The sequence below is a fragment of the Micromys minutus genome, assembly GCF_963924665.1.
Source record: "Micromys minutus genome assembly, chromosome: 2".
NCBI classification, from domain to species: Eukaryota; Metazoa; Chordata; class Mammalia; order Rodentia; family Muridae; genus Micromys; species Micromys minutus.
In genome coordinates this window covers 55,065,405-55,091,942 of record NC_137971.1, presented here as the reverse complement: position 1 = coordinate 55,091,942, position 26,538 = coordinate 55,065,405, and the positions used below count along the sequence as shown (strand labels likewise).

At 49.4% G+C, this 26,538-nt stretch overlaps 1 protein-coding gene across 8 annotated transcripts in view; it reads right to left on the bottom strand.

Annotated features, from left to right (window-relative positions):
* Nucleotides 1–26,538, bottom strand: part of ANO1 (anoctamin 1) — a gene marked incomplete at its 5' end in the record, with an annotated part of 147,934 nt that overhangs the window by 31,681 nt on the left and 89,715 nt on the right. For 5 of the 8 annotated variants that reach the window (XM_080911310.1, XM_080911314.1, XM_080911313.1 and 2 more), the window contains 6 exons: nucleotides 1,500–1,571; nucleotides 4,097–4,191; nucleotides 14,607–14,767; nucleotides 18,065–18,199; nucleotides 19,467–19,531; nucleotides 24,590–24,631. In XM_080911310.1, the coding sequence (XP_080767436.1) occupies nucleotides 1,500–1,571; nucleotides 4,097–4,191; nucleotides 14,607–14,767; nucleotides 18,065–18,199; nucleotides 19,467–19,531; nucleotides 24,590–24,631 (570 nt within the window). The remainder of the gene's footprint in view (nucleotides 1–1,499; nucleotides 1,572–4,096; nucleotides 4,192–14,606; nucleotides 14,768–18,064; nucleotides 18,200–19,466; nucleotides 19,532–24,589; nucleotides 24,632–26,538) is intronic. The other 3 variants (XM_080911309.1, XM_080911312.1, XM_080911315.1) reach the window with 1 other exon arrangement.

The following is a 26,538-nucleotide window of genomic DNA, read 5'->3' as shown; positions in this document are numbered from 1 at the left end:
AGGTTGTGTTCAGAAGGAACTGCCTGGCTGATCTGTTAGATCAGACAGATAGCTTCTGGCTAGTTTGTCCAGTCCATGGTTTGCATAAGGCCTGCCATAGCTATGGATGTGACCCAACATAAAGTTGTAAACTTCAAACATGATTTTTTTTTTTGCCATTTATTTTTGCAATTTGAAGGTAAGGCTCTTTCCACTCTATAGATGACAATGTTGTACCTCAGTGTCAGAACGCTGAACACACCTGAGAGTGACCCAATTGCTTATATAGTTTTATTCTTTTTGAGACATGGGCTCAAGTGTCTAGCCCTGGTTGTTCTAGAACTTACTGTGTAGACCAGGCTGGCAGAGATCTGCCTACCTTTGTCCCCCCAAGTTCTGGGATGAAAGGTGTGAGCCCCACCACATCTGGTCCTGCTTCCTTTGTTCATTCTTGAGTACTGCTCAATCCCTTTGGGGTGTTCTGGGAGATGTACCTCTTTCCTGGCTATAAGAATGGAACCTTGCACAAGCCTCTACTGTACCCACCTCCATGTAATTGTAAAGACCATATCCTGAAACTGCTTGGTACCATAAGCTCTGCACATGGGACACGGTAACAAAAGAGGTGAGAGCCCAGGGTTTGTCTTGTTATTCCAGAGGCTGAAGGTGCAAGGACATCAGAAAAACCATGAGCCCGGAAGAATATTTTCTAACTGCCCAGTACTGCACAGTACCAAGATGACCCAGCAGCCTGGAGGCCCTGGCCTATCCCCCTCATAGAGAAACCATCAATAACAGGTCAATGCTTTGAGGTATGCAGCAAGTGTGCACCTCACATACAAGCTGCCAATCAGGAAAAAAGGCTTGGGGACAGTTTATTATAAAAAGACCTGAAGCACATCACGACACACACATCTTGTCCCTGTCCCTGTGTCTTAGACTTTAGGACATGAAGAAGCAAGAAGCTCACAGACCAGATCTACAAATGTTCCCAATTCATTGTTCAACCCAGAACACAGGTTGTATAGGGTGGGGCAGAGCCTTCCCAGCAACCAGATCCAGGGTGACATGTTTGCTGAAGTTGAGGTCACTTTCAGGATACATCAGGGGACAGTCTAGAGCAGAGCTGGGCCAATTCTGGTCTTTTGGTCCAATCTGGCCCCAGGCCCATTTTTTGTAAATCAAGTTTTATGGGAACACAGTCTTACATATTTGTTTACCTTTTGTCAATAGCCTTGTTCACACTATAGTAGCAAAGCTGAGTAACTGTGGTATAGGCTTACACAGCTTAAATATTTACAATTTGAGCTAAGCCCTAGTCTGCAGAGAGCACACAGTATTTGTTGACACCTGACTATACCTGGGAACATATAGTTTTTGCTGACTCCTGGCCATACCCGATAAACAATAGTGTTTGCTGACCCCTGGTCACACCTCAGACACATAGTGTTTGCTTATCCCTGATCACACTTTAGACACACAGCATCTCACTGTGGGAAGTAAAAAAGCAGATTCTGTACCTCTTTGTTTCTGGATTCTTTTCTCAGTGACTTCTCTAAGACTCTGGCTTCATACTCTGCTCTGGGATGATCCTGAGAAAAACATCAAGTCAAGAAAGACTGTATTAGTGTTGAGTCCCTCAACATGAGTTTATGTATTTGCCTTGGGGGACCCTGGGGACCAGTTCACAGCTGGCTGTCATATTTCTGACATAAAACTCCCTGAACTTGGCCTGAATCTCAGCCCTGGACTCCCTTCTTGCTAGAAACCCTAGCTCAATGGAATGGCCAGAGGGTCTGGCTTCTGTGACCTGCATAGGATCTTGGCTGTGCCAGGTGTCAATGAACACCCAGCTGTGAACTGAATATTCTGTTCAGTAGCCACAGGGCTCAAAAGAGCTGTAGCAAAAGGCAGCAAGCACAGGCAGGCTGGAGGTGCCAGGCCTCTGGCCGAGAGCAATTCAGCAGGTGCTGGAAGGAAAGAACAGGTCAGGTGAGACCAGGAGAAAGCAGAGCCCAGGTGAGAGCCGTGAGGAGACATCCGGCGGAAAGACAGGAATGTGTGTGCCAAGGTCCCTCTCCCCAGAGACAGGCTAGAAGAAGGCAGAGTGATCAAAAAAATAATTCCAAACCTTGACAGCTTCCTGCGGGGAACCGGGAATAAAGACAAAAACAGAAAGAAGCATTACTGAGGTTGTTTCTCTGTAGAACCAGGATGATGGCAAAGTCAGATGCCAGTTTTGTAAGCTTCCCACAATTCTCAGCTCAACGGCGAAGCGCACGGAACAATGACCTGGTTTCCTTCTGCATCCAGAAGGAACAACCTGGGGTTCAGACCACCAAGTGGGGGGTAGAAGGGTAGAGGCAGCCTCTTTACCTGAGGCCATCCACTCCACCAGAACCATGGTCAGCCGTGGGATATGAGTGTCTTACTTTGGATGACTCGCTCAGGCCCACTGGGGTTGTAAGCTTGGTGGTCTCAGGGATACCTCTCAGAAATCAAGCCCTAGGGATCTTGCCGTGGTGGGGTCAAGATGGGGGGTGGTGAGTTATTCCCCTCAGCTTTCAGGACATCTTGGAAGTGTGTCCACCAGGATAGTAAGACCCATGGTGCTCTGCACCATGTACAGAGCACCAGCCATTTGTAAAATGGACTCTCTGTGAAAGAGGACAGACGCTGTTACATGGGTGGGTGACAGGTGAGGCCTGGCTAAGGCTAATCAAGTAACTCTCTGGGAAGCTTTCTGTGCCCTGAGCCCAGAAAGAGACCTCCGCAGTCTGGTCAAGGAGGCTTGTTTCTCAATGCCTATGGGGCAGTAAAGGGCACTGGGCACAGAGATGTTAACTGATATAATGCAGGTCACACAGCAGTGGAGGTATCAGATCAGATGAAGTTGAGTACTGTGGTCCAGAACCCTGGCTTATAACCATAACCTGGCTGCCGATGAGAGCATGGAACAGCATGGATTCAGCATTGAACAGAAGCCACCGCAGGCTCTTTGAAAGGCACATGTGGTCAAGAGTAACCAGCAGTCTGGGACTCAGGAGGGTGTGAGCCGTGTGAGTTTTATAAGGACACACAGCTGGGGCTTAGTGGCAGCGCTTGTTTCGTGTGGTTCAAGATGCAGAGAGGAGAGGGAGGGGGGAGGGAGAGGGAGGCAGGAAGGGGGAGACAGATTTGTAACATCAAAAACATAAACAGGGCCTCGCTTATAAAAAGTAAGCATTTGAGAGGCATTGGCAAGGTAACTGAGATGGGACAGTGTTTGCGTGTATGAGGCCCTGGGTTAGATTCTTAGTATTGATTAAACCAGATGTGGCAATGCACACCCACCTGAGATCCCAACCCTCTAGACATAGAGCCTAGAAGGTTGGGAGTTCGAGGTCATCCTTGATGATGTAGCAAGTAAGAGGCAGCCTGAGCTATAATCTCAAAGAGGGTGGGTGGGGCGTGCTATTGGTTTGCCTCAGATCTGTAACCCCAGCTCCCGGGAGGCTGGCTCCTAAAGATTATACTGTAGAAAGTAAAGGAGAGGGCTTGCTGCACCAGCTCGTGGCCATGCCTCAGCATGTGCAGGGAATAGCCTGCTCTACATCAAGGCTCTCCTTGGGGGACAGTACTCCCTAGTGACTCTAACAGGGTAGTCTTGCTGGAGATGGCAGTCAGGAGATTCTGAGCAGACCCACTGTCTCTGACTCCAGGGCCATCTACAACTGAGCATCTCCACTTTGGAACCCGGCCATGTGTGCACTGAGCCAGTTATTAAAGTTTCTGCCGGGCTTTCCAGTCTCCCCTGCTTGTAGACTGAGGGATGATCTGGATGGGGGACGGAGAGGAAGGCGGCCTGTGGACAGCAGCGACTCCCTGCCCACACCCCACAGCCGCAGATGTGATGAGGTCAGTGTGGGGAGCCCTGGCCAGCACCCGAGCCCACACTCCTGGGTGTTGTGTCTTTGGGAGCATGGAGACAGAAAACACTGGTAGATGGAAAACAGTTGCCCTGGTAACCAAGGAATACCAGGACGATGAGTGGAGGAGCCACAGGAGCCGCGCCTTGGACCTGGGGCATCCATGCGAGCTGGAGGAAATGGCAGAGGGGGGCCCGGGGAGGACAGACACAGCTACTCACCTCCTCCTCCTCGAAGCCTGTGAGGTCCCAGCGGTAGTTGAGTCTCATCTGCTTCCGTTTCCAGTGCTCCATAAAGGTGGCAGCTGCAGGACGTTGGGGAGCGATCAGGGTCACTGGGTACCCTGGATGGTGCAGAACCTGTCCCTTCCATGCCGCTGGCTGAGGGAAGGCCAGGGCCACACAAGTGAACAGGTTCAGCCTTCTCACTGACCCTGCCCGGACATTGCTTTCCCACTTTGCAGATGAGGAAACGGAGGTAGGTGTAAGATCTGGGCAAGATCACTAGGCTAGGCAGAGAGGGTGTAGACTGGCTAGCCTCTAACCTGGGTCTCTAGTAATAGTGCTCGTTGCTCTCAGGGACCCTGGGGCACACATGTTGTGGGGGTCTTGAGGTCAGAAAAGGTAAGGGTTAACTAGGCACTCACACTAGCATCGAGCCCTACAGGCATCCCGTGTATCTGTCCACTGACTGCACCACTGGCCACTATGTAGTGTTCTGTTTGTTTGCTTGTTGACAGAGTCCTGTGTACCCAAGGCTGGCTTTGAACTTGCTGTGTGGCTCTGATGGTTGGTTTCACTTGTCAACTTGCCACAACCTAGAATCACTTAAGGAAAGAGTCTCAAGCCAGCAACTGTATAGATCAGATTGGCTTGGGGGTACATCTGCAGGGGATTGTCTTGATTGTCGAGGATCCACCCTGAATGTGAGCAGAACCACTTCATGGGCTGGGCCTTCAAATGTATAGGCATAGAAAGCAGGCTGAGAGCAAGCCTTGGGAAAGCCCGATTTTCCTGCCTCCACTCCCAGAGTAGACAGGTCTGGACCATTACACCTAAATCTGTGTTATATACCCTTGGCAGACTAACCAAATATTTGAATGCCACCTACTCCAGGAGATGCTGATTAACACCCCCTCATGTACCCCCCACTCCCAGACCCACTGCACTGCACATACACAGTCAGTGTCAGAACACACCAGCCAAGGACTGAAGAGGTGATTCAGCAATTAAGTAATCAATTGATTAGGATTGTAAAGGACCTAGGTTCAGTTCACAGCATCCACATGGTGCTCATAACTACCAGTAACTCCAGTTACAGGGGATATACTGCCCTATTCTGACCTCTGAAAGTACTACACTCAAATGTAACACACACATACACTCTAGTGTATATACACACATATACATCTCAAAAGGAAACCTATCAGCCAACCCCTCACAAGATGCTACAGTGCAGATATAGGTGGAGCATCTTCTAAGATTCAGTGTTGAAGTTTGATCACCACTGTGAGCTATGAAGACAGTGGAAGCTAATCCCACTGTGCTGTTCAGGGGTGGAACCCTAAGGAGCCAATTAGCTTAAATAGGTCCCCAGGATAGAGCCTGGTGTATGAGCCCCTGAAGCTCTGTGAGGAGAGAGAGAGACATTGCCAAGTGAGGCCCTGTACTGCCCTGTGATGTGGCCAGCACCAGGACTATCCCAAGAGGCGGGCTCTTGACCTTGAATATTCAGTACCATGAGTCAAAATGAACATCTTTGAACTATAAAGTGACCCCATCTCAGATATTTCATTGTTCTATGAAAAAGGAACAGATACAGGGCCAACCCCAAACTACATTTGTTCCTGTCACCTTCTAGGACAACTCCTGTCCACATGGGTGGCTTTTCTAGGTATCTAGGCAGGAATAGGGCCTAACTCCTCTGTTCTTAGTGGCGGGTGCCTGGCCCAGACTAGCTCTCCACAGTGTTCACTGGTGGTTGGGTGACTTATGAACACATAACTTGTAAAGGTAGACACAACCGCTGAATGTTTGCTGTGAATACTGCCCTCAGGAAGTCAGCAGAGGCAAGAGGATGGTCATCAGAGCTTGAGATTTTCAGGTGACACATGCAGAATGCTGTGCCAAGAACTGTCATGCGGAGTGCCTCCATGAAGCCCCGAAGTTACCAGCCACAGCTGATTTCTCACTGTCTTACAAAGGACAAAACTGAGGCTCCCAGGCTATAAAGTACTTATCTGATGAGTAGGGACATCAAGACAGAAATAAGATGCCCCATTTGGGAATCCTGGTGGTGGCTTCCGGCTAGAAGTCAGAGCCATGAGGATATGGCCACTGTTCCAGAACAAAGGGAGAAGCATCCTAATGCCCTTTCTTACTAATCCAAGCTATGCTGGTTAAGAGCACTGGCTGTGTTTGCTTACAACTATTTGTAACTCCTTAACTCCATTTCCAGGGCACCTGATGCCCTCTTCCAGTGTCTGTAGACAGAGAACATATTTGAAACATGCAGACAAAGCATTTACACACACACACACACACACACACACACACACACACACACATCTAAAACCTATTTCTAGTTAAGACTTCTAGGAAGTTGTACTGTAAGAGAGCAGAGGACCTGAGTTAGGTTCCCCGCACTCACACAATGCTCCAGTCACCTGTAATTCCTCTTCTGCTCCAAGGGTTCACACGTGTACACAGCACTCATGAAATCATGTGAGCACACAGCACACACATACAAATACATTAATCAAAACAACCCAAACCAAATGGGCCACGGATATGAAGAGATAAATAAACAGGAAACTAAACTAACAGCAAAATCCTCAAGACTGTCAGAACAAAGATCCTCCCACCCCAAAGACAAAAGACAAATGTTGCTTATGTCTGGTGGGAGACTTCACCATCTCAGCCATTGTTCAAAGCACGGGGCTTCAGAAACCTCCAACTGGGACCACCACATCATTTATCCAGCTACTGGGTGTCTATGCGAGGGCAGTGTCAGCAGCCCCAGGGAAGCAACCATGGGTAGAACTGTGCTCTTCAGGACAGCTAAGATGAAGCACTCAGCAAGCATGTATGAATGGATGCTGAGCATGTGCTAGGTACATGCAGCTGTGTCTTAGACATAAGGAGGCGAAATTGTCATTTTTATTGACACAGTGGTACCAGGAGACCATGATGAGAAAAGTACGAAACAGCAACGGAGGCTGAGAAGAGGGAGGTGCTGTTATCAGAGGCCAGGAACAGAGCAGAAGTGAGCAGAGGCTGGGAGTATGGAGGCCTGCAAGGCCAGGAACAGGGATGGTGTTCCATGACAAGTGGGTGATTGATTACAGGCTTGTATCATTTGATTCTGAGAGCTGGGGGTCAGGACTGTGGATACCCTTAGCAGAGTTGTGATGCCTGAGACGTCTGGAAACCTCAGTGCTCTGAGCTGAGGACACACTCAAGTCAACACACCCAAGCATCCTTCAGGACCTGAGAGGGAGTAAACCCTTCTGTAAAACCCTTCCCTGCCTATGGGGAGGTAACAGGAGACAAGGGCCTTGCTTGGGGAGTCTGTGAGAGGAGCCAGGCCCCAGAAGAAAGAAGCTCTGCCCTGGGGCATGGTACCATGGCAGAGGCCAGGGCCATGTCCACCTGCCTCTGAAGTTCTTGCCCTTATAGTGTTACTATCATGGGCTTTATCTCTAAGACAACAAAATAAGACCTTGGGCAGTGTTAGACGGCTGGGCTCTGACACCTCCAGTCTCCTGTTCTGCACATTCAGTTCCCTGGCGTGTCGGCTGCAGTTACTGACTGGCAGGAGAGTACCACACTGCTGTGGAGGTGGGGTAACCTTGTGTCCACCAGCATCAGAAACAGAAGGAATGGTTTCAGGAGAAAACAAACCATGGCAAGGAGGATTGGGAGGTGCTACACTGTGTCCAAAGGGCAGGCTCAGAAGAGAACTCGGAACTGATTCTGACTGAGGGACACTAAATCTCCTCAAGGGAAAAGCAATCATAGTCCTATCTTAAATGTCAAACTATCCTTCCTTCCTTTTTCTTTTTCTTTTTTTATACACGGGGTCTCTCTATGCAGCTCAGGCTGGCCTTGACCTCACAGAGTTCCTCTTGCCTCTGCATCCCAAGTGCTGGGATTAAAGGTGTGCACCCTCATGCCGTGCAGAACACATTCTTTTTACAGGATGAAACAGAGAAGCAGAGAGGTTAAGCAATTTGCCCAACATCACAGCACCAGGTCCCTGGTTCTGGAACACTTTTTACTTGTTTGAAGGGGGAGGGGTATGAGGGCTCTAAACTGCTGGGATCCAGGCTGACCAAGATCCAACAACCCTTGACTGTATTGAGAAAGAAACATTTAATATTAAAGTGGGAATCGCCTGCTTCTTTCATGTGAGCCAGAGGCCAAACACTGGCGCTAGGACGCTGGAGCTGGGCCTTCTGTGCTTGCTTGGCCACAGGCCCTGTGGCACAGATCAGCCGGGTTCTGTGCTGAGATGGAATAGAGGGTGAAGACCATGCTCAGAGGAGGCTGCGGGAAGGGGCCAAGGAGGCTCAGAGAGAAGCAGGGTCAGACCTCAATGCTGGGCATCAGATCAAGGGAGAAAGGTCCAGAGGGAAGCTGACTACTTCATCTTCCTAGTGCTCCTGTCGTCCTGATAATGCTTTCCCTAGTGTTGACAATCCGCACCATACATACCATCACAGAACCCCTTCCTCCACATGGACCCCCTTTTACACAACCCCCAGTGTCATGGCAGCTCAGACAATACACCCTCACTTCATAGATACAGACTGCGACACAGGTGCACCGGGGTCCTCTCTATAAATGGTGAGACTTGTACCCTGATTTTGTGACAGCAACGTGACTTGTGGAGAGAAAAACTTCTTTATCCATGTGTGGGCACAGCCATGTATGTCTGGAGTCCAAAATAGCAAGATTGCCACCCTGGCTTGGGGTGCAGAGGCTAGGACAGCACAAGACAGGCAGTGAGGAGGAGCCGGGCCTGGGCCGGAACAGCATGGAGTCACAGTCCTGCTTCCTTAAGCATTTGTTATAGCTACAGTGTATTTCACAATTGTCTTCACTTGGAGGATCCTGCACTGGGTGGTGATCTCTGGATCTGCCTGGATCAGACCCGGGCATGAGCTCTGTATGCTCCCAAAAGTCCTTAGGCAGGGCCTGCCCTTACCACACAGCTCCTCTGAAGGACACCTCCTATTATCAGTCACCATGACCCAGGTCAGGGACTAAAATGATGAAATTGTTCTGTGTGGCCCCAAATATAAAAACATCTAAAACACTGATGGCAAATTTTTACTTGGGCTCTGGGGATTCGAACTCAGGTCCTGTCCTCATGTTTATACAAGTGCTCTTGCTGACTTGGCTACCTCCCTGTCCCCAGCTTTTTTTGTTTTTTAAATACTGGCAGAGGTCAGGGCCAGCATGTGATGAAGGTATGTGCCATAATCAGCCATTTGTGCATTAGCTCCCTGATAGACTCTGTTCATGTAAATCCTAAATTTTCATGTTGCTGTCCCACCTTCAAAGTGATGAGGGTAGAATTAGAGCCCTTATTGAAGGGCTCCATATTACATGAGGACACAGTGAGAAAGAGCATCTGTGCCCCAGGATCTGGTGCCCCCACAGCATCTGAATCTGGGATGTCCAGCCTTCAGGCCATGCAAAGAAATGGGGTATGCTCCCTAGAATGATTATGTGATGCCATTATTCCCATCACGGGAGATGCTTGCTCAGTCAGGACTCAGAGCTGGGTTCCCAGGGAGTTACAGGGCCTGGGACTCCCCACTGCCTAACCTCAGTGCAGACAATGGTATCCCTGCATTTTTACATGGGTCACTGGGACCCAATCTACGCTACACAAGTTCAGCTCATGACCCACCACTGGCCTTTTGATCCCAGCCGACAGTTGCATTGTAACTTTCCCCATGTCCCTTTGCAGCTTGAGATGATGGGGCCCAGTCTGGGACAACACCATCAAATCTCAGGCTCCAATCTGACATGTCACTCAGAAGTCCCTCCAGACCTTGCTGCTGGGCAGAAAGCCCCGTCCTTTGTTCTATGCGGAAACTGACAGGCAACCGAGACCCGTGATTATTCTATAATGTCAGAAAATTGATGGTGGCAAAGAGCTAAATGGGCTCAAAGTTGCTCAACGTGACATTTCATTACGAGCTTTAAGATGTCAGACATTGCAGGCAGGAGCCGTCGGAAGCCAGGATTGCTGAGCCCACGTTAGTGAGGCAAAGATTAAAGAACAGTTTGAAAGATTTAAACAGCAGTTCTGGGGGACACCGAGGCCCACTCCTCAACATACCAGCAGGGAACAGTACCGCAGGCTTGCCATTGTACAGAGCTGGGATCAGCCGGAGTACAGGAAAGGGCCTCAATGGAAGGAGGGATTTGGGGAGAGCTAATCCTTCAGAGGGTAATGAAAGGGTAATTGATGAGGGATTTGAGATCTCCTGCTAAAGGCCCTTGACAGCTTTCAGCGCAAAGGACCCAGGATGGGTTTTTCTGCGTACTTTCCTACTTCCCGCAGCTCTCTCCCGCGGGCCCCTTCTTGTTTCTTTCCTTTGACCGTAAGCTTCCTTTCTCTGAAGCAAGGCCTTTTTCTCTCGAATGGGTGGGCGTGGAGTGAGCCAGTACTTGCTTCTCTACTTGATGGACAGGCACACAATGGAGACATGCTGGTGAGACCCTAGCCTCAGAAGAATGAAAGCTTCTAGCTGCTCTTCCTTAGGCCTGGCAGTGCTTTGAAGATGCAGAGTAAGGGGGTCTCGGGGAGGCCGCTGACAAACTCCCACCATCCTAGCTGGAGCAAAGAAATTCTGAAGAGACTCTTGTGCCCCTCCCTTCTGCCATCAGGCTGTTCAAACAATGGAACCCAAGGCACTGGAATTTTCCCAGGAGTCTCACGCTGAGGAAGAGAAAGGCTGAAGCCTGGAGTCAGACAGAGGGAGCTTGTCTCCCAAAGACCTCACACAGGTCTGAGAACTTGTCAGACCACCTTGCAGGAGAGACTGGAGCTGATAGTGATGGGTTGGTTCTGGCAGGACCACACCCTGACCAGGACTCTCAGCTCTGCTCCTCCTGCCCGCTGTCAAAGCCTGAGCCTCATGTCCAGACCCTGAAGACAGACTTGGGGGTCACTGGTAAACACTTTGTCCCTCTTCCCAATGCAGCTGCACTAAATGACTCCTACCTGATTTACACTGTTACAACAGGCTGTTTAATCAGCCCACTGATGGTGGCTGAGCCAGGCTGGCCCAGGGCTATCTGGGCTCAGGCTGACACTGACAGCTCCTGGAAAAGTAGATGTTCAATGCTGAATAATGACTGGGTCACTGCACCACCACATACACACAGTTCCTGAGAAGAATCCCATTCCTAGACTGTGACCATGCTGGGCAACTCCTTCCCGTGTGCCCTCACTACCAGCTTAAGGCACACATCTCCTGTACCAGGAGGGCACCTGAAAGGGGCTAGGGGAGCATTTGAATGTCAGGGTATGAACAGAGAGACCTTACTTGTATCTCAGAGGCAGACAGGCAGACAAACAGGCCAGAGAGCTGTCATCTATTTCAGCCTGTGTGATGTCTGGCAAACCACCTAAACTTTCTGTGCTTCAGAATCCTCACTGGGGGAATATACCCCCAGATGTCTGCAGGCACAGGGCAGCCCACCAACCTTCTTCAGCATACAGATTTAGGGTCCTGGGTAATAACACAGAAGGTCAAAGTATCCAGGGTTTTGTATTCTTTTGGTTCTAGGCTCCATGAAGGCTAACCACGGGCTCTCCTTCTGAACTGCACAGCAGCTCTGAAAGTTGATATTTGGCAAGCTCCCTGAATGATTCCGAAATGGTAAGTCCTACCCTCACTGGAAGGTAAATGGGTAAATGGCCCCTACCCCCAGAGAGCAGGCATGAATGTCCTTTCTAGTCATCTTCACTGGAGTGGCACCAAAACATGGCAGGTGAGTGAACACACCTGTATGCACACACATGCATGAGTAGCATACACATACACATACATGCATATGTGCTTAAGTGTGCTTGAGCACACACACACACACACACACATACACACACACACACACACACACACGCTGTCTCTTCCTACTGCTACGCAGATGCTAGAGGGAAGCCAACGTAAATCCCCAGCTGCTATGCATGTTGCTAGGTCAGAGAGATAGTAATCAAGTTGGACCAAATTGACTGATCCACAGTGCTCTATGTTTGTGCTGGGGCTGGGGGTGTCACTGTGGGGCTGCCCTAGGTGAGCAGGGTATGCTCCAGCCTGGAGCAGCGGCAAGGGGGTGGGAATGAGAGGCAGTATTAGAGAGATGGGGTCTGTATGGCCAGGATAACACACACCCCTGGTCCTTAAACACTCGAAGCAGAAGCAAGAGGAGGAGTTCAAGGTCATCCCTGGCTTTATATCAAGTTCAAAGCTACTGTTAGCTTCACAGAACACTGTATTAAAAAAAAAATTAAAAGTAAGAAAAAAGTGTTTAAAAAGCCACCAGGTGCCACCTTCTTTGGGACAGAACACAGAGTAAGGACCACAGGTCTCTTGCAAAGACAAATAGGCTTTGTACACATGGGAGAGTCCATGATGGTGGTTGTGTTACACACTACCTGTGACGGGACTTCAGTCACTGTTGGCGAAAACTTCCATCCTCAAGACAAGGCCATGGGGGAGAACCTTCCACTAGGACCCTCAAGAGCCGTTAGGGCTGGGACACAGCTCAGTGATAGAACCCAAGCTTAGCCCTTATGAAGCTGTCTTCAGGACACTCTAGTTCCAACCCTAGTGCACCCACCAAACAGACAAACAAATCCAGGGTCTGCTGTGGGAGGTTGTGGTTTCCATATCTGGGCTGCAGCCAAGTCCCTGTCTCTGGAGGTCTCAGGAATGATTAAGCCCAAATGAAGTGTGGGGTCACACAAACACCTCCCTTCCAGTGGAGGCCTCCTTCCTCCTGGAGCAGCCTCACCCTAGAGGCTGCTGCTCCGGCTCCGGGGCAGGCTGAAGCTCCAGATGCCCCCTCCCCCACCTTTTCTCCTAGAATTTTCCAGGGAGAGACTTCATTGTAACCTCAAGGCAGAGCCTCCCAAGGTGGGCAGCGGTGCACCCTGGGAAATGTGATGGACCCAAGTACCCCAAGGAGCTGATGTCCATCTCAGAGAATGCCACTGTCCTCCAATTGCAGTTGAGTCCCTCCTGACCAATCACTGCAGAGTTTACTCTGTCATTTATGGCCTCTGACTCAGTGTAAGGCAGGGAAATATCTGTGACATGGTGACCCAGAGTGTTGGCTTCTGATTCCTCCTAGCAAGAACATGAAGTTCTTTAGAGCAGGTCCCTGCTGGCCTCTCTAAGATCCCCTGACACACTCCCACCCATTTCCTGCAGCAGCAGGCGCCTTCAGTGTCCTGCACCTCACCCCCAGGGCCTTTGCATATACCGTTTTCTTGGAATCCTAGTTGTTAAGACTGAACACCGCTGGGCTTGCTTCTTGTGGTTTCTGGGGTGGTAAATACTTGGCAGCACCCTTTAAACACCGACTGGTCTCCTTAGAGACTCTGTCAGCCCCCAACCCTCAATGATCATCTATCTTGTTACTGCCCCCAAGTTCTGAGGTTGCAGGTACACGGTCATACATTTTTTGTTTGTTTGTTTGTTTTCTTAAACAGGGATGCTGGGGGTTTGATCTGTACAGTCCCACAGGAGTAGCTGGGTGTTGGGGCAAGTACTTGTTGTAATCTCAGTGCTGGGGAGGCAGAGACAGGAGGATGCCTGGAGTTCTCCAGACAGCTGGTCTAGCATTACTTGGTGAGTTCCAGATCAGTAAGAGGCACTGTTTCTGAAACACAAGATGGGTCTGGTGAGATGGCTCACTGGGCAAAAAGATACTTGCCGCCAAAGCTGACAATCCAAGTAACCCTTGGGACCCCTGAGGTGGAAGGAGAGAACCAATTTCTGAATATTGTCCTCTGATCTCTACACTTGTGCCATGGCTCATATGCACCCCTTTACATGCATACAAAACAAATTAAATGCAATACAGAGTCAAACAAAATCCCTACAAGGACAGTGACAGTTCCTGAAGATGAATGTGTAAGGTTGTCCTCTGCCTTCCACATACATTTGGATGCATGCGTGTGTGAACACACACACACACACACACACACACACACACACACACACAAACACACCACCACCACCACCACGATCATCTGTAGACATGCAATAGTCACACTTCCCAGCCTTGCTTATCTCTAAAGCTGAAGTCTGGGCCCCAGACTGTTAAAGCTGGGATTAGAGCCTCTGTGGAGAACAGCTGGCTGTCCCTAACTCAGATCAGGCCCAGGCTGGAGGACTGTAGTTTAATTTGGCCATTGCTATTCAGAGCTGGGTGACCTCAGACAACTGTGACCCTCTGAATGACAATCCGCAAAAGGATTTATCAAAGCCTGGGCTAGACTGACTCCTTTCAGCCAGGTTAGAAGAGCCTTGTACATCCTGGATTTAGTGCAGACCTGTGGGCCATCAGGTACACCGTGTGACCCACCTTCACAGCCAGTACACACACCTGTGGGCCATCACGCTCAGAGTCAGAAAAGAGTGCTCCTGTCCCTGCAATTCGGGTGACCCAGGGTGAAGGCTCTACTTACCCCAGAGGGCCATAAACACAGAGAAGAAGACAGTGGCAGGGTTGTCAAAGAGGTGACTGGCACGGGCTGTGGCACAGGCTGAGCTCATCTTCCAGTAGCTGCAGGTCTTGTCACACAAAGGACACATGGTGATGTTGTGTCTTTGGTCACACATCTCCATGCTGTAAGACAGAGGTGGCCTCAGGTTCCTAAGTGACCTCAGGTTCTCAAGTCCCAGTCTACTTTCCAGGGTCAATGGAGGATGGCCATGCCTGTCAGTTATAGGCATGATGGCTAGATGCAGCTGATCTATCCCTTGACAACCCTCTCCACCCCCTGTCACATGCTTTACAGGCATGTGACCCATGCAGGACCATAAATTTCAGGGCCCTAGGCTCCATTCAAGACCCTTGACTTAAGCTCCCATGGTTCAAGGGGAAGGGTCCTGGATCTTCACCTTGAATAGAACCTTCATATAGCCAGCTCCGAAACATCCACCCATGTCCACATTCTCCTTGACATCAGAGTGTCCCCTCAGGAGTGAGCCTTGGATGGTAACCTTGGATGATGCCTGAGGTCAACACTCCTGTGACTTCCACAGCACAGGATTCCCAGGACCCATCAAAGCTGTGCTCCATGCACAGAATCCAGTTCTTCATATGGTCAGGCTCAGAAGTGCATGGGAGGGATGAACTGTAGCCAGGAGGCCCTCACTGTGGCCAGACCTATGCTGGGTGACTCTCTGGTGGCACTAGGCATTATGCCATGACCCTTTAAAGCATACTGAACAGCCTAAAAAGGTGGAGAAAGGGTGCCCAGGACTTTTCTCTTTGGGTGGCTAGGCTCAAGGGAGCATGCCCATAAGTCCCCAAGCACCCTGAGGGGCTCACCCAGGAAACAGGAGGCTTCAGGGATAGCAGGTCCTACTTAGTGAAGCACACAGGCTCAGCTTGGTTCTGAGGCAGTGCCTCAGTAGCTGAGGAGCTTTGAGACCCGAGAACCTAGGCCTTTCCTTGCTCATGCTAACACATCCTGAAGTTTACAAGCCTTCAGCAGAAGAGTGGGGTCGAGTGGCGGTGACGGTGGTAGTGTTAATCACTAATTTGCAAGGTGTCCCCTGATCTGAACTGGCACTGGGAGGCTATCACACAATTCTACCTTCATAGAATGGAACAGGAGCCCAGGGAAGAAAGTAAATTCCTTAGGGCCATACAGCATAGTGGGAATTATGAAAACCCTGGGCTCGGAATGGCTTAGGGTCACTGGCTCTGCTGGGCTTAGGCTTCTAGGCTGTGTTCTGCACTGTCCTGAACTCCGTGACTGTGCTCCAGTCTACTAGCTTCAGGCTCAATGTTTGTGGAAAATGAAGAGAGGGGTCAGAATACTGCCTTCTAGCCACAGTCTACCCTGAACCTTCCTTCCTTCAAACTTGGGCCAGACCCTGATCTATAAATAGATGCTCAGGCCAGAGAAATCATTCCCAGGGGTCAGATGGCCATCTGGGAGAAGCTGAAGTGAGTATTTTTGCTTTTTTGCTTTGTTTTTCAGATTTCTAGATCCACGAACTTGTGTATATATTTGTGATGGCTCTTGGGGACTCTCCTCTGTGCCCAAGGCAGAGAATGCCAGCTCTGTTCTCTTTTTTGAGCACCAAGGAAGTTGGTCATTCACAATAGATGTGAAGACAAGGACAGGCTAATGGCCACCAAGACAGTGGTTGTGGAGTATCTGGGGAGATGTGATATGCACGTGCACATTTGGGAGAGAGGAGGCACTCAGAGGAGAAGGAGATATTTGCTATGGAGCCTGAGGTTCTGAGTTCAAGTCTCAGCTCTGGCATGTGTGTACAGTCTTTGGAAGGGTGCTGAGTCCTACTGCCTCAGTTTCCCAGTCTTCCAGGATGAGCTGAGTGTAAGGAACACAATGCTGTCAGATTGCTGGGAAGGTGGAGTAAGACAGACCACCATGAGTGTGACCCTTTCAAGGGCCTAATGTGGCCACTGCTGTCACCAGCCTCCTGGGGCCTTAAATTATCATAGTGTTACCAGATGCCCAGGAGCTGGTTCTTCAGAGCCCACTTCTCTCCTCAAACTGAGACAGATGAGTAGACAGGGTAACCCCAGTTGTGACCGGTCCAGTCCGAGCCCCTCTCCCTAAGAAGTGGTGTGTAGGAGGCCATTCCTGCTGGATCAGCTGTGTCCCAGGACCACGATGTCTGCTTGGCTCAAGACTGGAAAAGGCGAGAGGGCCTGAGGAGTGGCCTTAGGCACAGGGAGTGCCAAGGCCCAGTTCTACTCACCTGCCTACCTATGAGTCTGTGGCTTTAAGATGTCCTTGCCAGCCTCAGCTTCCAATATCAATGCCAGCAGCAAACAAACAGCCTTTTTCTGGGGCCTTAAGTTCAACCCAAATCAAGAAACACTGCCTGAAGGTCCCATAGTCTGAGAGGATTGGTGGGGCAGGGTATACAGGGTGGCTTATCACTGGCCACCCCTTTCCGTGACCTCAGTCTGATCTGACAGACTTCAAGGGGGACTGTATGCCTCTGGCTGCCATGCAAGATCATCTGGGGCAGAGGCCAAGGTTGGACAGGCCTGGGCATTGTCTGTGCCCCTAGATGATTACTGTTTGCCTTTCTGACCATGTGATTTAAGGAGGCTGAGCTGCCAGAGTGAAAAACCTTGGTGTTTTCTCTAGGGAGTCCACACCCTGAGAAAGCAGAGGCCCTCTACTTAGGGACATCATGGGTATTCCCCAACTCCACTCCCTGCTTCTCACAAGCTTTGAGCTCTGACAGTTGACAAGCAGCCTTACACCCACCAAGTCTCAGCCATTTCCACCTGTCGCATCAGCAAATCCCAGCATGCATTGCATTATCTTCACATTACACAGCCTTGCATTATTCATGCAGACACAGGAACAAGCTTTCTTTTGCCCTAACTGAGAGAGCTGGGGAGGGAATTCTGGTAAATGGAATAGCAGATGCTGTATTTACATATTGAAACATGGAAGAGACTGGAGAGAGGGCTCAGTGGTTAAGCACACTCGCTGATCTTCTAGAGTCCCAGCCCCATATGGCAGCTCACAACTCTGTAACTCCAGCTCCAATGGGGTCTGTGGCTCTCTTCTGGCCTCTGTGGGTATTGCACGCACAAGGTGCACACATATACATGCAGACAAAATGTTCATATTCATAAAATTAAAGCATCACACAGCAAAACTGGTTAGATACAGCTGTTTGTTTGCTTGGTTTTGGTCCGACAGGATCCCACCTCTTCCCCAGCTGACAGACACAGAGTTCTCTACTGACTGGAAAAGTGCTGATATTTCAGCCCGTGACCCCATGTCAGAGAAGCACAGTTCTGAGAAGGTCCTGCAGCTGCCCATGGGGTTGGGTCAGCTCAGATGTCCTGTGTGGCCTCAGGACACGGGTGCCCCTTGGCATCATGTCTTCCATAGAGCTCAGAATTGCTACCTACCTGGGGATGTTTTCATCCACGGTGGCACATCCATAGAGAAAGACGATGACACCCACAATTGAGGCTGGGATGAGCATCTGGGTGTAGGCTCCAAGCCAGGCAAAGTACAGGCCAACCTTTTCACCGAAGTATTTCCTATGCCAAGGAACAAAGGAGTGTACTCACACCCTAGAGCACAGGACACATGTTCCCACAGCAAGGAACAACCCCAGCTGGGCCACTGTTTTTCCTGAGAGTCTGAGAGTGAGGATTGAGGGCACTCCATTAGACCAGGGGTTCTGTCTAGTCTCTGCTTCTCCTTACCTATTTTTCTTTCTTTCTTTCTTTTTTTTTTTTTTTTTCAGGAATAAACTTGAACCAAGGATCTCACACACACTAGGCAAGTACTTTCCCAGTAAGCTATAATCCTGAACATGTTTATATTCTCTCTTTTTCTCTCTCCCCTCCCTCCTCTCATAGCACGGGCTAGCCCCAAGTTCATTACGTAGCCAAGGATGGTCCCCAACATGCAATTCTCTCTTCACTTTCCAAGTACTGAGATTAGAGGTAGGCATTGCCAAGCCTGGTTTACACCATGCTGAACATGGAGCCTAGGGCACAGCCATGCTAGGCAGGCATTCTACCAGCTGAGCTGAATCTCCAGGCTCCTGTCTCTTTTGGAGACCTGATTTCTCTCTTTAGTGCAGGCTGGCTTTGACCTCCCTATATAACCCAGGTTGGCCTTAAATTCCCATTTTTCCTGCCTTAGCCTCTTAGGTACTGGGATTGTCTATGTGTTACCAGGTTGGACTTTGCCTCTCTTCTGTGCCCTGGGAAAGGGTGCAACTCTGTTTTTGAAACTCTCAATGGTGGTTCAGGAGTGTCCCCATGGCTGTGGGTTTCATCCCAAGCCCCATTCAGTGTAAGTAACAAATGAAACTTGGTCAGAGGCAATTAGGAACCCCTCCCCCACAGAATCTGACTGACTCCAGTCACACCCTCATCTACAAGCCCCCACAGGACTTGAAGCCCAGCTGGCTGTCCGTCCTATTGGCCTCTCAGGCTGTCCTGCAGATCCTCTCAGACCTTGCTACAAATTCTCATACACTGAGGCAGATGTTTCTTCCTCTCAACACCCCAAATCAGGTAATCTCAGTAGCTTCTCTGGTGACCAGACTGAAGAGGACTCAAGGAGAGTCATTGGGAGTAGTCAAGAGCTGGTTGTCCAGGAGACATAATTAAGCAGTATCACCAGTTCTCCTTGAGCTCTCTTGCTTCAGGGAGACCCACACAGCTTTCAAATACAAGCAGGTTCCCAGGCACCTGAATATTCAGAGCAGTTGACAAGCTCAGGGATTTTACAATCCTGACACAGCCTTGCTTTACGTAGACACTGGCTAAGAGGCCAGGTGCCCCCACTCACCTGACCAGGTCAATGGGCTGGTATTTGTAGAAGACCCCATAGCTTGCCCATTCCTCATACAGGAGCTGGAAAGAAGGAATAGGGGAAAAGTTGATAGATCTCTCTCTCTCTCTCTCTCTCTCTCTCTCTCTCTCTCTCTCTCTCTCAACACACTTTCTCTCTCTCCTCTCTCTTTCTTCAACACGTGTTCTCTCTCTCCCTCCCTCTCTCTCTCTCTCTCTCTCTCTCTCTCTCTCTCTCTCCCTCTCTCTCTCCAAACCCCAGACATCTATGTACTGTCATTGCTGCTGTACACAGACTGGGTGGAAACAGGGCCCAGACACCCTCCTTGACACACACTCCATGCCTATCCTGACAAGGAATTTCCAGGCAATGGGCTGTGTCCCCACAAACAAGAGGGGTCCCAGGTCAGAGCTCCTCTGCCAACCTTCAGTGGGACAGGACTGTCTTGTTCTCAGTCATCCCATCTCTGTTGGCAACAGACTAGTAATGGAGAAGAGACTAGGTAGGAATGGCTGCATGAACTCCCATGCTCCCTGTCTCTTCCTCTGTTGCTCGCCATGTGTCTTCTTTCTGTAATATTCAACTACGTTTATGTATTTAAATAATATGACTGTCTCCCTCCCTCCCCCTACCATGCGTGTGTATGTGTGTATAGGTATAAAGGTATGCAAGCGTATGCACATGTGTGTATTCAGGTATGTGTAAGGCCAGATGACAGCCTTCGGTGTCATCCTTAGGAAGGCCATCAACCTTTTTTGATATCCCATTTGTCGAGAGCTCACCAGTTAGACTGGCTGTCCACAGCACCCTTAGACCCTCCTGTTGCTCTTTGCAAGCTGCCACGCTGGCTTATTTTCCACACAGATTCTGAGGGTTAAATTTAGGTCCTGGTGTTTATGAGAGAAGTACTTTAGCAACTAAGCTTTTTCCTGAGCCCCTTAACATTCACATTTAAAAGTAAGGATGGGTGGGTCTCTGTACTCAGGTGTTATATACCCATAAAAACATTATCCTAGACATTCTTAGGGACTGCACATGTGGCCTCCCTACATATTTACAGCTCTGAGTCTCATGTGACTACTAGAAGCTGGAACCTTTAGGGAGGAAATCAGGGTTACCTGACGTCACATAGTTGGAGCCCTGACCCCAGATACTAGGGATCTTTAATGGAGCAGAGCAGCGCTATCTGCAGGTAGGGAATTCAGCTAGTCATCTTATTGGCTATGTGAATGCTTCTGTTGGTTCAGCCTCCCTTAAGTAGCTGTGGTTCCCACATTGCTTGAAATGTTCTCTCAACTCAAAAGGTCCAGAGTAGAGGAGGAAGATTGATTCACATGACTCTTTAAAGATGAAAGTCAAGCAGGTAGCATGAACTCCACTTGGGGGTTCCTGTCTGTCTGTCTGTCTGTCTGTCTGTCTGTCTGTCTGTCTGTCTATCTATCTATCTATCTATCTATCTATCTATCTATCCATCCTCTTTTTGAGGCTTTATTGCAGCCTGGCCATGAATTTACTGTGTACTGAGGATGACCTTGAACTCCCACCTTTCTGCCTTCAACTCCTGGATAATAATTAGGATTGCAGGGGTAACCACCTTGCCTGTTTTTGCAGTCCTTGGGAATGAACCCAGGGCCTTGTGCATGTTTGGCAAGCAATGGAGCTGCATGCCCAGCCCCTTCCTGACACTCCTTCTGCAGCTCTGTGAATTAACAATTGTGTGTCTCATTAACAGGCAATCCACATACCTCCAGGAAGCAGGGTAGAAAGCAAATGAGAGCCAGAGGCAACTGTGAGGAACTGGGAGCCCTGCTGGGAGACTGGGACTTGCCTGCCTCCCTATCAGCATGGCCTTCTCTGACCCTAAAGTCTCAGACTGGGCTCCTACAGGATGACGACCACCACCACATTCTCAGAGAAGCTACCCAGTAGGAACTTGAGAGGAACTGTCACCATTCCTGAGCCAGAGAGCCCTTGGCATACCTGCTTCTGTCTCTCCTTTGCACCAAAGGCTAGCTAAGGGGCCTTTTTTCTCCCAGGTCACTGTGGGAACCTGATGGCTCATGTGTGTCACTATGATCCTGCGCAGGTGACACAGAAATGGGGGAAGGCTACTACTGTCTTATCCAGAGAGCAATGCAGGCCACCTGCAAACCTTGAGGAATCAACAATACGCCCCTGGCAGGTGACCAGCCAGCAACCTCTGGCTCACCTGTGACTATGCACTGTTCTGTACTATAACCTGATGGCAGCAGGGCTGAGGGGATGCTCATCAGAGGAGAAGGCAGAAGACCAGGGAAAGGGACTTGGGGTAGAAGGGGAAGGAAAAAGAGAGAGGCAGGGAAATGCAGTTAAGAGGAGAAGGAAGGGAGGGAGGGAAGGAAGCATGAGGCAGTGAGAGACAGAAAGAGGGAGAGGAAAGAGGAAAGAAAGCAGGGAGAAGTTGGGAAGGGGGAGTGAGGGAGGGGGAATGGAGGGAGGAAGAGAGGGGTGAGAATTCACAAGCTTCTCAGAAATAAAATGTTTAAGAAACCCACCTCAGGAGGCTTGGACCACATCATGTAACCACTGTCATGGGGTTTGACTGGCCTGTGTGGCCTCTGCAGGCTCATCATCATCCTGACAGAGGTTGGCAGACTGAGTTTTCTACATGAGTACCACACTGTGAACTCTTCCTGCTCTGAGGTAGCCTCCCTCACCCTTGCTGTCAAGCACACAGCTCACAGGGAGATTCACTTGCCCTTGGGAGAAACCTGGTGACTTCTTTAGCCTCAGTCAGTATAGGAAGAGTAGGGCTCAGGGCGGGTGGTCTGTGAACTTCAGCAGACATGCTCAGCTGGGGACAATTTGCTAACTGCTCAACAGATGACTAATGAATTTGGACTCATTTTCCATATTATTGTAGCTCCTAGTCCAGGACAAAGGTGGGGCAGACTTGCTCTAGTCACATCTGTACATTTCCCACAATGCCAGAACCCCTTACTTAGACGTCTGGTTGTCTCTTTATCTGTGGGACTCTCACTTGCCTCAGGAGGATCTAGCAGCTGGCTGCAGCTATACCTGACTGAGGTGTGTATCCTGGGTTTGATTAGCATTTTCCTTGTGTAGATCAGAAGTTGCCTGCGGCCCTGGAAGAGGTTGGCTAGAGGCCCCCAGTGACTATGATCCAGGCAGCAAGTCTGTGCTGAGCTTGCTCACATCCACCTCTGGCAGAAATCTCACTGACATGCTGCTTAGCCCAGGAAAATGTCCTTGCTGCACTTGGTTTCTTTGGTCCTGTCAGGTACCTGGTGTCAGGTTCTGGGAGTTCCCACACATCCATTCATCTACCAATCCATCTTTATAGCCATACATCCACCCATCCACCACTTATCCATCCAACTATTCTACCCACCTATCCACTTATCTGTCTACCCATCATTCATCCATCCACTCATTCACCCAACCATTCATTCATTCATCCTTTTATCTATTCATTCACCCACTCATCTATTCACCTATCCATCCTCACATCCATCCATCCATCTATCTATTCACTCATCCATCCACTCATCTTTCTCTCCACTTACTTACTCACCAATCTATACACCTTTATATCTACGTATCCACTTATCCATTCATTCACACACTCATCTATCCATATATTCACCATCTATCCATCAAATTATTCAACTGTTCTTAGGTATACCTATCTATACATGCACCTACCCACCCACCTACCCACTCATCTATCTATCCAACTTAGGACTACCCACCCACCCATCTATCCTTTTTTTCTTTTTTGGACCAGGCCTTGTACTCTTTGCTGGGACATAAAATTCATCGGAGTGTGAAGTATTCCCAGTAGAGTTAAGAGCTGGGCCCAGACAACTCGGAGCTATGTTGCTAGACCTGGCATTCAGCAGAACCAGGAAGTTATCTGGATAAGTAATAGCTATTCCTGGCATGGTGTGACTGTCAGCTGCATCACTGTGACCTGCATGATGGCTGGAATGGCTGAAGCTCCAAGGAGAGTAAGAGGCTAGGATAGTAGGGGCAGAATGAGGTAGCTGCTGTCCATGGAAGAAGCACCTCAGCCAAGAGGTTCACAAAGAACGAGGGGGTGGACTCTGAGCCCAGAGATTGCTAGAACATGGAGTAGACTGTGCTTTTTCAACAGGATTGGATAGGGGAGTTCGGTGGGTCATGGGGTCTCAGATGAATGCCAGATGGGACACTAAAAATAACCAAATATGTCATTTTTATGCTAAATCAGATAGAATCTTCAGTTAGATTCCCGGGCAGGCAAGTTGCATCAAGTACTAACCATTTAAAAACAAGCCCGGGGCTGGAGGAGTCTGAGAGGGAAGGACATGCTACCCAGAGGTCCCCAGGCCTGGGATGTAGGGACAAAGCCTCTATTGTAAGCCTAATAAGAAAGCACCCTGCATACCACTTACAGAGGGCCAGGGGAGCAGAAGTCCAGGGGGAGCTCCCTCATCAGACAGGTTTGCTTGGATGTAACTATGGAAGTCTGGCAAGGGGTAGGGGCATTCCTGAATGTGGAACCAGCAGCTGGGGGGAGATGCTCACATGGGGGCAGCTTCTTGGAGATCCCCTGTGCAGAGCAAGGATTCTGGACTACTGGAGAAATGAGGAAGGCCAGCAGAGAACAACTTAGTGTTTCCTGGAGTTCCATTGAACTGCTTAGTAATTTCTCTATTCAAAAGGGCTCCAGGTAAGTTTGAACACTATGAAACCAGTTCCCCAGGGAGTTGGGGGAACTGTGGTTCTCTGGGCAACTGGCTACTGTGAGACCATATATACTGATCCTGGAGCTGGTAGAATGAGGCCAGGTACCTTCAATAACCATGGTAGCCAGGAACATGATGCAGGGTGACCCATTAAAACAGGGGTTCCCTGATTTAGTGGAATGAGGCTAGATACCTTCAACAACCATGGGAAAAACATGGTTCAGGGCAACTCCCCAATGTGGGGAGGAAGGGGCAGGATCCTAAGAAGTCTTTTTTCTTTGCATGGTCAGGTAACTGTCAAGGGCTGAATAAAGTGACTATGTGAAGGAAACAGAGAGCCCCCAGGTGCTCACCCCTCCCAGCCCTGTCTCCCACTCCACTTTCACTTACTTTCCTGTCGTTGAACTCAACGTTGTCACCCTCGTAGTCCCCCTGTGAATGAAAGCAAAAGTAAGTTCTGACCATGCCACAGTGTGTGAGGTTGACCAGATATCCCTCCTCCCATGGTCAGGACTATGCCAGTCCTATTGGCCATTTAGCTGGCTTCTGATGCTAGACTCAAGTTTTGTTTCCCCTTGACCTAAAGTGGGATCTGAGAGGAGACCAATCACATTGCCTTGAAGTTGGCAGGGCTAAAGAAAGGGGGTGTTGAGGGGAAAGAAACTCTCCCACCAACAACAATGTGGTGTACTCTGTGATATCCCAGAGCTCTGTCTAGGCATCCACTTCCAGGTATCCCAGAGCAAGTTCCACAGTTTCTGTATGTCTAGATCTTTGAGCCCAACTTGGCTGGAGGCTCGGCGATGCATCCTGATGTTCCTAAGGACATTGGGCTAAGTTTGATCAGACCCAGAACTCACAACCAGTTAAAGGAAGAGATAATCCAAAAGTTGAAAGTGAGGCCCCAAACCACTAAGGGGAAACAGCAAGAAAGTGGCTTTCTACAGCAATCTCTGTCACATATAGCTTGCCTGGGTGAGCCACCTGCTTTCCCTAGTCATTTGGCAGGTATAGCTCTGGCCTCTTAGAGTCAGTCTAGAGACCCCTCTATTGGTCAGCAACATTCTTAGTATCTGCCACCTCCTGACAGATGGGGAGGATCTGGCCATGTCTCCAAGCAAGTGGTCCACTGCTGTGGTCTCAAGACAATAAGGCCAGCATCCTTCCAGATTCTTGGGGCTCCTATTCTGCCCAGGCTCAGATCCTTTGGGTGTTTTCATGAATGAGTCTCATGGTTCCAGTATGTATTCATTCATACCAGAGGATTGCTCATGGTTGTCTGATGCCAACCCGGAAGGAAGCTAAGAAGCTACCAAGCAGCCAACATAAATGTCACCAGCCTTTCTGTACAGGTGATACCTCTAATTACTGGAGACCTCCCCAGGGTCTCGCTCAGAACAAGTGATTCTTGGTCAGCACACAGGACTAATGCTGGCTATCCAGATGGTCATAGTGCCCCATACCCATCAAGGCTACTCAGCTGACCATGGTGTTCCACATTTGCCTAGAGATATTAGGTGAAAGAATGAATGGTCCACAGGGATGGGGAGAGGGTAAGGATGCCCCAGGCCAGGAATGAAGGCAGGAGCATGGATGGAGGACAACTTAAAAGATGGATGCAGAAAATGCAAACAAGCACCATGCACAGTACAGTGAACATAGCCACAGATCCCGTGCTGGCCCAGCTTGACCACCCCTCAATCTGTGTTCTCTATTTAAGGATGTGGAACATACTTGGCTCCCTTTAAAGTGACTTCCTTCCCCTAGACCCTACAACAAGGTCTTAGTGTATAGCTCATATAAGCCTCAAACTCACCATCCCCCTGCTTCAGCCTCCTGCTTGATTAAATAGCAGTTATGTGATGCCACTCCTGGCTTCCCTAGCTGCTTCAGTGTGAGCTTTGGTACTTAAAGGGATGGGTACTCTTCAGTTGCTTGAAAAACATATGGGTAAAAAGTTCCTTATTGTCAAGAGGTTCTGGACTCCACTTCCAGGCTGTGAGTGTTCAAACTGCCTGAGTTCCACAAGCCTCTGCTTCCCCATCTTTAATGTGGGAAGTGTGGCCACCACGCTGGTTTCCATATGGCTGCTTTGTAATGTCTGCTTAGCGAGGATGAAACATTTGATCTTCAGTGAAGGAAGACGTACACTACCACTGAAGACACGTAGCCAGCTGCCAATAATTTCATCCCCAGTTCCTCACAGGAATTCTGTGACTTCACACAGTTACTAAATCTCCCTGAGTCTGTGTCTGCATTGGATTAAATGAGATAAAGCTTCCCTTGTCCCAGGGTCTGAAACTAAACAGCTTCTACTGTGTAGGTTCTCAGAGATATTT